Source organism: Monodon monoceros, unplaced genomic scaffold (genome assembly GCF_005190385.1).
Source record: "Monodon monoceros isolate NGI ecotype Baffin Bay Population unplaced genomic scaffold, NGI_Narwhal_1 Super_Scaffold_11, whole genome shotgun sequence".
Classification (NCBI taxonomy): domain Eukaryota; kingdom Metazoa; phylum Chordata; class Mammalia; order Artiodactyla; family Monodontidae; genus Monodon; species Monodon monoceros.
The window spans coordinates 73308670-73321641 of NW_021703767.1; the positions used below are offsets into that span (position 1 = coordinate 73308670).

At 50.6% G+C, this 12972-nt stretch overlaps 1 protein-coding gene across 1 annotated transcript in view; it reads left to right on the top strand.

Moving 5' to 3' along the window:
• XXYLT1 (xyloside xylosyltransferase 1) overlaps positions 1–11629 on the top strand; it is a 182888-nt gene extending 171259 nt beyond the window's left edge. The window contains exon 4 of the mRNA XM_029215328.1: positions 10092–11629. Within this exon, the coding sequence (XP_029071161.1) occupies positions 10092–10488 (397 nt within the window). The 3' untranslated portion in view covers positions 10489–11629. The remainder of the gene's footprint in view (positions 1–10091) is intronic.
• The last annotated feature ends 1343 nt before the right edge of the window (positions 11630–12972 follow it).

Sequence of the window (12972 nt, forward strand, 5' to 3'; positions counted from 1 at the left end):
TTAAAATATCCCTTGCTCCCACCTCAGAGCCACTGCACCTTCTTACTTCTGTCCCTCCTTCAGGCTCAGATGCGTCCCAGGATTTCCCTCTTCTTGGCAAACTCTTCTGCCCGGCTCCTCTGACCTTGGGCAAATGTTTTATATCTTCCTTTCACACTTATCTATAAAATGGAGATAATAGTTCTTACCTCATGGGTTTGTTACAAACGTTAAATGAGAACTTAAAACGGCCTGGCACATAGTACTCACTAAATATTAGCTAGCCATTATCATGATTATCGTTCCTCACAGTGCCACCCTGCCATTCATCCTGTTCCCTTTCTCTTCAGTCTGGCACACGCATCCCTTTCCCTTGACATGTGGCTTCGCTTCCCTCTCTGTAAATATGCTTCCCTCTGCCCTCTCTTTGCTGCTAGTGTATCTGCCTGCCCTGCCTCTGCTCCCCCTGCTCTTGTGTCCCCAGGGCCAAGTGTCTGGCTTCTTAGTCTCCATCACTCACCTCTCAAAGGTCTCGGGCACCTCCTGCGGCATTTCTGGGTCTTCATTCTCTACGGCTTTCAACACTGTCACGTTCCAGGCATGTGGTGAGGTGCTGGGGGGGCAGTTCAGACTGTGAGGGGTGGGACCAGGGGAGCCAGGAAAGACTGACAATCTAGAAAATAAGGAGAGGTGGGCCCCAGAGACTCCCAAGGGGCCGACTGGCAGCTTCCATGGGTATGTGGTCAGAAGGGATCTATCTCAGCTCCCTGTCCCTGGAGGAGTGTGCCTTTTTTTTTTTTTAATTTTATTAAGTATAGTTGATAAACAGTGATGTGTTAATGCTGTACAGCAAAATGATTCAGTTATACATATATATATATATATATATATACATTCTTTTTCATATTCTTTTCCATTATGGTCTATCACAGGGTATTGAATAGTTCCCTGTGCTATACAGTAGTTGAATATAGTTCCCTGTGCTATACTGTAGGACCTTGTTGTTTTATCCATCCTATGTATAATAGTTTGCGTTTGCTAATCCCAAACGCCCAGTCCATCTCTCCCCATCTCCTCCTCCCCCTTGGCAACAAGAAGTCTGTTCTCTATGTCTGTGAGTCTATTTCTGTTTCATAGATAAATTCGTTTGTGTCATATTTTAGATTCCACACGTAAGTGATATCGTATGGTATTTGTCTTTCTTTCTGACTTCACTTAGTATGATCATCTCTATGTCCACCCATGTTTCTGCAAATGGCATTAGTTCATTCTTTTTTATGGCTAAGTAGTAGTCCATTGTATATATGTACCACATCTTTATCCATTCATCTGTTGATGGACATTTAGGTTGTTTCCATGTCTTGGCTGTTGTGAATAGTACTGCTGTGAACATAGAGGTGCATGTATCTTTTTGAACTATAGTTTTGTCTGGATGTATACCCAGGAGTGGAATTGCTGGATCATATGGCAACTCTATTTTTAGTTTTTTGAGGAACCTCCATACTGTTTTCCATAGTGGCTGCACCTACTTACATTCCCGCCAGCAGTGTGGGAGGGTTCCCTTTTCTCCATACCCTCTCTAGCATTTGTTATTTGTAGATTTTTTAATGATGGCCATTCTGACCGGTGTGAGGTGATACCTTATTGTTATTTTTATTTGCATTTATCTAATAATTAGCTACATTGAGCGTCTTTCCATGTGCCTGTTGGCCATCTGTATGTCTTTTTTGGAGAAATGTCTGTCTGGGTCTTGTGCCCATTTTTTGATTGGGTTGTTTTTCTGTTATTGAGTTGTATGAGCTGTTTCTGTATTTTGGAAATTAAGCCCTTGTTGGTTGCATCGCTTGCAAATATTTTCTCCCAGTCCATAGGTTCTCTTTTCATTTTGTTTATGGTTTCCTTTGCTGTACAAAAGCTTGTAAGTTTGATTAGGTCCCATTTGTTTGTTTTTGCTTTTATTTCTGTTGCCTTGGGAGACTGACCTAAGAAAACATTGGTATGATTATGTCAGAGAATGTTTTGCCTGTGTACTCTTCTAAGAATTGTATGGTGTCATGTCTTATAATTCTTTACGCCATTTTGAGTTTATTTTTGTGTATGGTGTGAGGGTGTGTTCTAACTTCATTGATTTACATCCGGCTGTCCAACTATCCCAACACTACTTGTTGAAGAGACTGGGTTTTTTTCCATTGTATATTCTTGCCACCCTTGTCGAAGACTAATTGACCATAGGTGTGTGAGTTTATTTCTGGGCTCTCTATTCTGTTCCATTGATCTATATGTCTGTTTTTATGCCAGTACCATGCTGTTTTGATTACTGGAGCTTTGTAGTATTGTCTGAAGTCTGGGAGTCTTATGCCTCCTGCTTTGTTCTTTTTCCTCAGAATTGCTTTGGCAATTCTGGGTCTTTTATGGTTTCATATAAATTTTAGGATTGCTTGTTCTAATTCTGTGGGAAAAAAGTCATGGGTAATTTGATAAGAATCACATTAAATCTGGAGGAGAGTGCCTTCTGGTAGCAAGGTGCACAGAAGGGGGAGCCAAGTGGCTAGCTCAGTTAGGGCTTGAAGAACCCTGAGGCCAAGGTGAAGCTCTTATCACAGCTGTTGAAATTATTGAGGGTGCCCTAGGGATGGAGCAGAGAAGAAGAGGGTATGGGTGGTGGGCAGAGGTGACGAGCAGGGAGGCGAGGAGGCAGCTAGACTGATGGTGTGGCTGCGGTGCATGGTGGGGGGACAGCTCTGGAAGGGTGTGTCGGGGGAGGCAGTGTGCATCCCTGCAGTCTGGGGGAGTGGCAGCAGGATTGGTTTCTACTTGGGGAGGGAGGGCTGGAGATACTTAGTGCTGTCTGGGGTGTCATTCTGTCCTGATCCGTGTTTGTTCAAATGGGAGGCAGAGAATGGACAGTTGCTGTCAGTAAGAGGGTTTGGAGGGCAGCACCTGGGGAGGGAAGGCCTGGAGGCCCACTGGATTGGATGGGGATGAAGGTGAAGGAGCTGTGAAGCTGAAGTCTGGAAGATGAAGTGCTGGGGGCACTTCGGGCACCTGGGACACAGGGCTGGGGCATGCAGGGTTAAAGTGCACACAGTGGGCCTGCAGGTCCAGCTGGAGGTCGGTGCAGCTCCTCAGGGGGTCCCACGGCAAATTGAGGGCCCCACGGCCCACGTCAGTGTGGGGGACAGGCGGCTCAGCTACTCAGAGGTCCTACCTGTGTCCTCACTCCTCATCCTCCATTCCCTAAATGTCAGCACTCTCCAGAATTCTGTCCTTCCTGCTTTGCACTGTGCTTGTGACACACCTGTGTCCAGCTCCCTGCTGGGCATCTGTTCGAGACTGAACGGGGTCACTCCCCTCTGCATCCTCCCAGCCCCACCATGCTGTTGGCAGCTCCGCCACCCCTGTAGTAGCCTAGGCCTGAAGCCCCTCCGAGCTCCGTCTGCCTGGCTGAACCCTGCAATGCCTCTTCCTCCATCATCTCTGTCCCTTGTGCCTCCCCCAGTTCCTTGCCATGCAGCCCTCCAGGGCCCAGCCCAGTGCCGGCACCTCAGTGCTCTAGAGCCGTTTGTCAGATTGAGTGGTGATGGGTTCCCCAGCCCCACCCACCTGTTCACAGCTCTGGACAGCAGGTGTGGGAGGAAAGCCGAGACGTCCGGCCGGCGGGCTGGGGAATGACAGGAGGGCCAGGGATGGGGATGGATGCTTTAGGAAGGGACATCCCACCCCTCCTGAGGGCACGGGGGAGCGGCTGGCGCCCTGGTGGTGCTGTGCCAGGGGAGGCCTCAGGTCCACTGAAGCCACCCATAGGGCTCCAGAGCAAAGGAGGACTGGGGGCGTTCGGAGAGCTGTCCTGCAGCAGGTCAGAGCCTTGCCAGCAGGGGTGTTCACGCTCCATGATTCCAATGCTCTGCCAGGTTTTAGAGCCCCACAGAGGTGGACAGATCATAGCCGGTGCTGCTTTGGTAACGAGACAGACAGTCATTCCAGACTCCCTGGAGCAGGAAGCCGCGTCTAAACAAAAACCTGCAGACGCCTGGCTGGTGGACGAGGGCTGGTCCCTGAGATACCACCACACCCTGAGAAGAGCCTGGGCAGGAAGGGCGTCTGCCTTCGGTGGCTGAGCACCCATGGTGACAGCCACGACCACTCCTAGGGGCCTGGCGCTGGGCAGGGTCTGGCATGTGTTTGCTCCTGGCCCTAAGGGGTGTCTCATCCCCATCCCTACGTGATCGCTGAGCAAACCAAGGCCCTGAGAGGCCCAGGGGCTCACCCCGCTGGTCCCTAGCCCAGGCATCCAGGGTCCAGGCGCAGCCCCCCAGCCCCACCCCAGGACCACCACCGCTGGTGTGTTCACACCCAGGTCTCAGCTCCTTGCTGCACTGCCTGTTTCCTGAGGGCAGGGATGTTCCACTCACCTCCGTATGGGTTGGGTCTGTTAAATAGCTGAGTGATCAGCAATTGATCTTCTCAGCTCAGTGTGCTCTCTGTTGTTCCTGTTCATCTCATGAAGAACTAGGAGACACGGGAGAGTGGACTTTTGGGCATCTCTCTGCTGACTGACCAGTGCCGATAAGGGGCCCCTGTCAGTCCTACCACTGATAACCTGTGTGACTTTGGGAACATTTCTTACCCTCTCTGACCAGCGGAGTCAGAGACCTCCCTGCTTCAGGCCTTGCCAGCGGGAGATCCTAACAAGGGTCAGCTGTGACTCTCGGTGGTAAGAAATGCCCTAGGGCAACAGGCAGTTTAAAGCTTCGCGGGGCCCACAGCCCCACGCGGTCCACGCCCTCTCCAGTTTGATACCACAAGACAGTGGTTCCCCTAGAGAATGAAGGGTCAGCGCCCGTCCCGCAGAACCTCAGCCTCAGCCCAAGGCAGGATGGAGAGACAGTGCCACTGCTGTGAGATCATCCCCTAGAACTGTCCCGTCACCTTGCAGGACCGGGGCTGGGTGGAACGCTGGGCTGCCTCTGAGCATGGCTCTTCACTCCTGGCCTTTCCTCTTGGACGACTGGAAAACAGGGTCCCTTCCAAGTCAAACAAGAGCTGACTGGGCCTGGTACACAAGCACGGGCATGAGGGAAGTAGTGTTTCCTGATTCCAGTCTTTGCTGACTAGACGGCGAGCTTTCCCCGGGTGGAGGCCGGCCTCCCTTGCTCCTTAGAGACTTTGCCCTTGACTCTGAGGCACACTCAAGGGGTGAGCCATGGTGAGATGTGCCGCGTGTGAGGCCGTCCTTGTGAATCCCAGACCTACAGCAGGGCCTTCTCAGCCTGAGAACCTACGGCTTGAACTCAGCCTGAGTCGGCACAGGCTTCCAGAACCTTCCTGAGGGGTGTTGTGCAGACTGCCCGGGCCCAGTGGGTGTTCCCATCTTTGCTTCTCCCCTCTTGGAAGTGAAAGTAGAAAACTGAGCCTTAGGAGCTGAGAAAGGCCAACCCAGGAGAAAAAAATCATGAAGAAACAGGGAGGCAAAAGAGTCTGTGATGTGGGGTGGTGTGTGGGGAGGAGGAAGGGACGACTCACGGCAACGCGAGTCCTTTTCTGGAGAACGTGAGCTTTAGGTTCTCAGCCAGGGCCTCTGGTTGAGAGACTTGTTGGAGTGACCTTAGCAATGATCATCAGAGAAAAGACCTGAGGGAGGAGATGGCTCTGCTTTTTCAGAACTATAATACTTCAAACACCCCTTCCTGTAAGGATGGGTTTTCCTCACTAGAACTAGTCCACTAGCTTTTAATAGTCCTTTTTATGATTATTAATTAGGATGTATTCGATATAAAAAAATTAGAAAATGCATCACCCATAACTAGTAGAATGTGCTTGAAGGCTCCTCACTTGTGCTCTCCCGGCAAGCCTTGTCGACTTCTGGAAGGACTTGGTATTTACAATGGACCATCTGCATTAGGCCTCGTTTTACAGTTAAGTTTATTTCTAAGGGGGAAGAAACCTTATCCCCTCTAGTGTGGGTCTCCAGGTGACCCTGGGGGTGGGAACAAGACTCCACACAGGCCCAAATGAAACAATTAGGCAGCACCACATGGCTGGGCTGTGGCCATGGAGGTTAATCTGAGAAACTTCCGGAAGCTCTCAGAATCGGATTCCTTCTTTCATACAGACGTTTCCTGCAGCTTCAGCACGTGCTACTGGCAGTGCCCTGTGGAGCTACATGGTCAGCCCAGGCCCCGTGAGGAAGGCAAGGGTCTGGGGTGCTCTCTGACCACCACCCTCCAAGCCAGCAGCGGCTGCATCACCCGATGGCCTGGTCCCCAGCACCCGTGGCCTTGGGGTCTGCCAACCAAAGTCAGAAATAATATTGAAATCCGAGTGCTGCTCCTTGGAACATTAGCCTGTGGTGGAATCTGAAGTAGTCAAAGATTAAAGGGACCTTGGAGGTCAGCGGCCCTGGATCCGAGTCAGGGCCCTGCCCCTCACAACCGAGGGCCTCTGTTCCCTCTGTTAAAATGCAGGCAACAATGTCCCTGCACGGCTGGGAGAGGAGTGAGGTAGAGAATTGTAAGAGGGCTTTGCAGCCCGCACGTGCTGCCGCGGCTGTGGAAGTGGGGACCCTGCCCCGTTAGGCCGCTCCATGTGGGATCAGAGCCCCTTACGTGAGTTCTCATCCCTTCCACGTCCCTCTATCACTCTCTACCCCAAGGCTAGTACAGCTCCTCCACAAGGACCAGCTGCCGTGGAAGCCCGAGAAACCCACCATTCCCCTAAGCGGCCGCTCGGTTTTTCTGGGTGCGTCTTGGGGTAGTAGGAACACTTTAAATAACGGCAGTAATTTTGTACTTAGAGAATCGTTGGTTCATTTTCAGGCTGTGTTTCTGCTTCAGACACCCCAGGCAGCTTGCATTTCCAATTTCCTTTCCCTCCCTTGCTTCTCCTTACAAATCATAATGTACTGATGTCCCAGACCTGGTTCTTTCTGGCTCTTTGTTATAAAATGCCTCTTATGTCTTGATTAAGCAGTGGTCATAGGCAGCATGTTCCCAAAGAGCCACCTAGGTTATGGTCTCTGCCTGGAAGGATTCCACCTACCTCTCTGCCTCTGGCCCTGCCCTCCGGAGCCCAGCAAGTTCGGTGCCAGGTCACCCTTGTGTAGACAAGAAGATCTGGGGGAGCTTCCCTGCTGAGGTTGGTAAGGGCGTCCCGGGGCTGCCGATGGCCCCTCTGCTCCCAGCTTGCTCAAGGGTCGAAACCCTTCTGAACCTTTCTCAGACATCTGAGCACCCTCTCGTGGGTCCCTGTTCCTCTCCCCCAAAATAGACGTGGCAGCGGTGGATCCAGGGCTCAGAGAAGCAGCAGGTTTTTTCTCGGCAGCCGGCAACTGTCCTGACCTCTTCCTGCCCCTGGTGCCAGATGACATCGAAGGCCATGTAGCCTGAGCTGCACTGACCTTTTCCTCAGTCCTTATCATCACTTCATGGTTCCTGAGGCGCTACTGTGCCAGGTGCTGAGGAGGCAGAGGCGATGGCGGTGCTGGGGGACCTCACAGACGTGACCGCTGCGCCCCCACCACCAGCCCGTGCCACGTTCCCCCGCCCGTCCTCTGGGAGGGGAGGACAGACCGTGGGGGAAGTACAGAAGGACCGGTGGGCCTGATGGGGCATGAGGTGTCCAGGGGCTCCACGAGCACCGACTCTGCCTCTTCGCTTTCCCCCGGGTCTCTCCTCTCTGGAGAATGAATCCAGTGCTTTGGCAATAGAACAACCCTCCCCTTAAAACAACCCTCCCCTTAAAGAAAAAAAGATAGCGGGAGAGAGAAGCCCTGTACCTAAGGTGACACATAACTTGTAGTCTGAACCCAAACATTTCAATGGATGACCAACCGTCCTGGTTTGCCTGAGACTAGGACAGTTTCTCAGGACATGGGACAGCTGGTCACCTGCTTTTGAAAATGAAAGGGTACATGACTATTCATTCAATTTGCAATACTTTGATTTTCCTTATGATTTCTTCTTTGGCCAGTGGATTGTTTTAAAGGTGTGTTGCTTAATTTCTAAATATTTAGAAATTTTCTCTATCTTGTTTATTTCAAGTGCAGTTCCATTTTGGTTAGGGAGCATTCTTTATACGATTTTTAACTTTTTTCAACGTACTGAGACTTGTTTTGTCCTCCAGCGTATGGTCTATCTTGGTGAATGTTCCATTTGCAGGAGAAAAGAATGTGTGTTCTGCTGCTGTTGAGTAGAGAGTTCCACAGATGTCGACTAGGTCAAGTTGGTTGATAGCTTTATTCAGATCTTCCACATCCTTTGTCTAGTTGCTCTATCAGTTACTGAGAGCGGGGTAATAAAATTTCCAACTAGAATAGTGAAAAAAAAAAAAAAAAAAGAAAACCTCGCCTGGTTTGAGGATCCCTCCTCTACCATGCCGTGCTAGCCCAGGTCTGTTTGGTAGAATGTTAGCTGGTTTGCAACCTGTTCCTGAAATTAACTATTTGGAAGAAATATGGTAAAATGAACTAACAGTTGTCAAACGGCATTCTAACCCTGCTGTGATCCCATCACTGCAGGCTTTAGTGGCTAGAAAGATCTAGCATCTCTGTTTGCTTTGGAAGCTTATTTTTGCCAAGGTTGTTATCACCAAGTAGGCACCAGAGCTCTGTTCCACTCATAGTCCAATTATGGTAAAATTCAGACAATGAACCTGTGTATTCCACTTGTAAGAATGTCCAAATGGAATGCTTTACCCTGGCCAGGAGCAAACTCTCGGCCCCCTTGTGATATGCGAGACCTCAAGGACGCTTTCTCTATTCCCAGACCTGGAGAAATGTGTTGAACTGGAAAATGCATCAGGGTGGCCCACCCCGGGTCAGGCCTCTGGTTTTCTTTCCCCTGCACTGCCCACTTCACTGCACAGCTCCTCCCTGTCGTTGGTCAGGAAGCTGCTCTGGGGGAGGCCAGAGGGTGGCATTTCCAGGCCGGGGGCAGAGCTGGTTTTGCTATGCTGCATCCCCATCCTACGGACCCTAGGGAAGAGGCAAAGCTGGTAAAACAGGTGGGATGGAGCCTGATGCAGGACACGCCCCAGCCCACTCCTGCCCTTGCCCACGACAGAGGGTCCTCCGTCTTTCCTCCTTCCTCCAGGTCGAATGCCCCTCTGCTGTGATGGCATCTCTGCAGGAATGGAGCCTGGGTCTCTCTTTGCCCCTTCCTGTGACCATTCTGTGCAGGAATTTGCTGTTAAAGAGGCTAGAGAACAGAGTGGCTCATGCTCTAACCTTGTCACCCACGGGGAGGTTTCTGGATCTGACTTCCTGTCTCCAGATGGAAACATTTGGTTAAAGGATCTAGGAGGGGCCCCTTGGCTCTAACATCCGGTGGACTTAGAGCAGATTTCTAAATCTGCCTAGAGAGAAACTGAAATTGAGTGGACCTGCTCTCTAAAATTGCTATAATTCTACTTGGCTGTCCCATAGCCACTTTCACTTGACCCACGGGTGGACCTGAGCTGTTTCAGAAATGCTAGGCATGGGGTTTTAATGAATGAGACTTGATTTTGATTCAGCCTGTGTTTTGATTCAGCCTGTGTTTAGCTCCCTATGTCTTTACCTGATCACCATTCAGAACTGTTTCCCAACTTTTCTCTCCCCTTTCCTTTTCAAGATCGCAGACAAAAACAAGGGGGTGGAAAGTTCCACCTAGATTGTTACTAACCTCAGAAGTGGACGCTGGAGCCGGATGCCTGGGTTGAGTCCCTGCTTGTGCTATTTGCTGATTGTGTGACTTTGGGGAAGTCTCTGAACCTCTCTGTGCAGTTTCCTCAGGCGTGAGGTGACATATTGCCTCTGAGAACACCCGTCTCATAGGATGTAGTGCCTGGTGCTCACGAAGTCTGTACAGATGTGATTGATGGAGATGATGATGTCATCCTGAGGGTGGTGGGAAGAACGTGAGGCTTGGACTTGGGAGACTCAGACCGCCTCTGCCTCTTGCTGGCAGTGTGATACAGATTCTGAGCCTCAGAATGTCTCAGTCCTCGTAGCTGTAGAACGAGTGAAAATGGAACCTCCCTCCTGGGTGGTTGTGAGGACCCAGAGGAACAGGACTGGCAGACTGTTCCCACACACACACACGTCAGGCTAAATCTGTTCTCTTTCCCCTTCCCAGGCACACATTCTGGCAGTTCCGTCATGAGAACCCCAAGACCCGGGTCGGGGGTCCTCCCCCTGAGGGGCTCCCCGGCTTCAACAGCGGGGTGATGCTGCTCAACCTGGAGGCCATGCGCCAGTCCCCACTGTACGGCCGCCTGCTGGAGCCAGCACAGGTGCAGCAGCTGGCCAACAAGTACCACTTCCGGGGTCACCTCGGGGACCAGGACTTCTTCACCATGATCGGCATGGAGCATCCTGAGCTCTTCCACGTGCTGGACTGTACCTGGAACCGGCAGCTTTGCACCTGGTGGAGGGACCATGGCTACAGTGACGTCTTCGATGCCTACTTCTGGTGTGAGGGCCACGTCAGGATCTACCATGGGAACTGCAACACCCCTATCCCAGAGGCCTAGGCGCCTCCTCGTCCAATCTGGGGAAGGAGAGGGGCGCCTCTCGGACAGGCCTGGGGCAGTGTCTGAACTCCTAGAGCGACACGGCAAGGACGTCCTTGTGATCAGGTGCTGCAGCTCTCCCAGCACGCATCGCTGTCCTGAAGCCATCCAATGACGACTGGACCCTTTGCCCCCACTGGTGCTCTGGACCCCCTGCCTCCAAGGACCAGGCGTCATGAAGGACAAACACATAGACCTCTTCCGGTGGGCTAGGAAGCGAGCATTTGAAAAGAAGGAAGAAAAACAAAACGGTGCCTCTTGCCTTCAGCCCCCAAAGAATGGAAATCCTTTTAAGAACTGGGCTTTCTTAGACCAAATATAAACTTATTTTAAATCGACAGGCAAGACAGAGCAAACAGTACTGCTGTAGCTCCCAGCGAGCTCTAAATGCGTGAGCCAGGGTTTTAACAACCAGCCCAGAGTTTAAGCATCCAAAGGAATGCTGGCCTTCCACACGCGCGTCCTAGGAGGCTGTGTGGTTAGTCTCACGATGGTCGTGGTGCCTGGTGGAGATGTAAAGATCCCACCTCTTTGGGGAGGGCCCTCGACAGCACCTGTGGCCCACGTAAGAAAACTGGTCTCATTATTTTAACCTTCACAGCATTTACCTCCCAACTGCATCACAGAACCTCATTATCCCTTATTCATCTGATCCAGCTCCAGGTGACCAGGCTCTGCTCTGAAATCAAATCTGCCATCAGAGAGATTGGCCACCCGCAAGGACAGGTGATGGAATTGTCTGGATTGGGAAGACTCATTCCAAAGAGGAGCCCAGCAGTGCCCTAGTGTAACCGTGCAGCTTGGAAGGGGTGTCGCTCTTAGACTTATAAGCATTCTAGTCTCTTTATTTGGAAGAATCATCCGTGTGACTTTATTGCACCAGGTCAGACCCTATACCTTACAAGAAATTAGGCTGTCATTACTTGATTTCTGCTTTAATGAGCTCTCCTGTAAGTGAGCTACAAACACGAAGCCTCTATTGGTCCATTTTGTATAATCCACCTGGGGTCCTCAGAAAAGAAGTGTTGTTGGATTTTCATCTTATTTCATTTATTTTTTTCCACTGTGAGTGAGAATAGCTAATAAATAATCTTTGAGAACACAATGATTTATGTTGTTTGCTCTCTGGTCACAGTTTCTGGCTACCTGAAGGATCTGAATCAAGAGTGTGATCAATGTCGTTAAGAGTCTCCCTCCCCACGTGATTAAGCTAATAAGTGTGCTCACAGTGGGTCTCTGGGGCCTAAGGGGGACCACATCTGAGAAGGTTATATTGGGCTCAAAATGGAGAGTTATTTCACTTCAGGTATCGACAGGCCGGTCTAATTCTGGGAGCAAAACCCACCACCGCATCCCTTCTCATCTGCTTACCCCAACTGTCCACCTACATCATCCCCGGATGAAACGGAACACATGTCTCTCCTAGCTCTCAGCTCTGACAGAACAGGTCTGTCTGCTTAGGGACTTGATTTCCTATTTATTGCTACAAATTATCTTTTAGTGGTTTTTGAGAGACAGCAATCTTACTTACTTACTTATTTATTTATTGGCTGTGGTGGGTCTTTGTGGCTGCGTGCAGGCTTTCTCTGGTTGCAGCGAGTGAGGGGCTACTGTTGCAGTGCGCGGGCTTCTCATTGTGGTGGCTTCTCTTGTTGCAGAGCATGGGCTCTGGGCGCACGGGCTTCAGTAGTTGTGGCTCGTGGGATCTAGAGCACAGGCTCAGTAGTTGTGGTGCATGGGCTCAGCTGCTCCATGGCATGTGGGACCTTCCTGGACCAGGGATTGAACCCGTGTACCCTGCACTGGCAGGCGGATTCTTAACCACTGCGCCACCAGGGAAGTCTAACTGCTACCAATTATTGAATGTCTGCTGTGTGCCTAGCATTGTATTATGTGTGATAGTGACACACTATCAGTGATACTTGTGAAAACCTCATTAAGGTAATTCAGATTCTACATTTTATTGCAATAAAATAAGAGATGTGGACAGAGTCATTGTTTATCACAGCCTTTTTTATAATAGAAAAAAATTGGGAGCAACAAAATGCTGAATAGGGGAGTGGATAAATAATGTGTTACAGCTATATAATGGAATACTCTAAGCATTAAAAGTCATATTTTTGGGTGGGAGGGGAAGATGGCGGAAGAGTAAGACACGGAGATCACCTTCCTCCCTGCAGATACACCAGAAATACATCTATACGTGGAACAACTCCTACAGGACACCTACTGAACACTGGCAGAAGACCTCAGACCTCCCAAAAGGCAAGAAGGTCCCCACGTACCTGGGTAGGGCAAAAGAAAAAACAATAAACAGAGACAAAAGGATAGGGACGGGACCTGCACCAGTGGGAGGGAGCCGTGAAGGAGGAAAGGTTTCCACACACTAGGAAGCCCCTTCGTGGGCGGAGACTGTGGGTGGTGGAGGGGGGAAGCTTCGGAGCC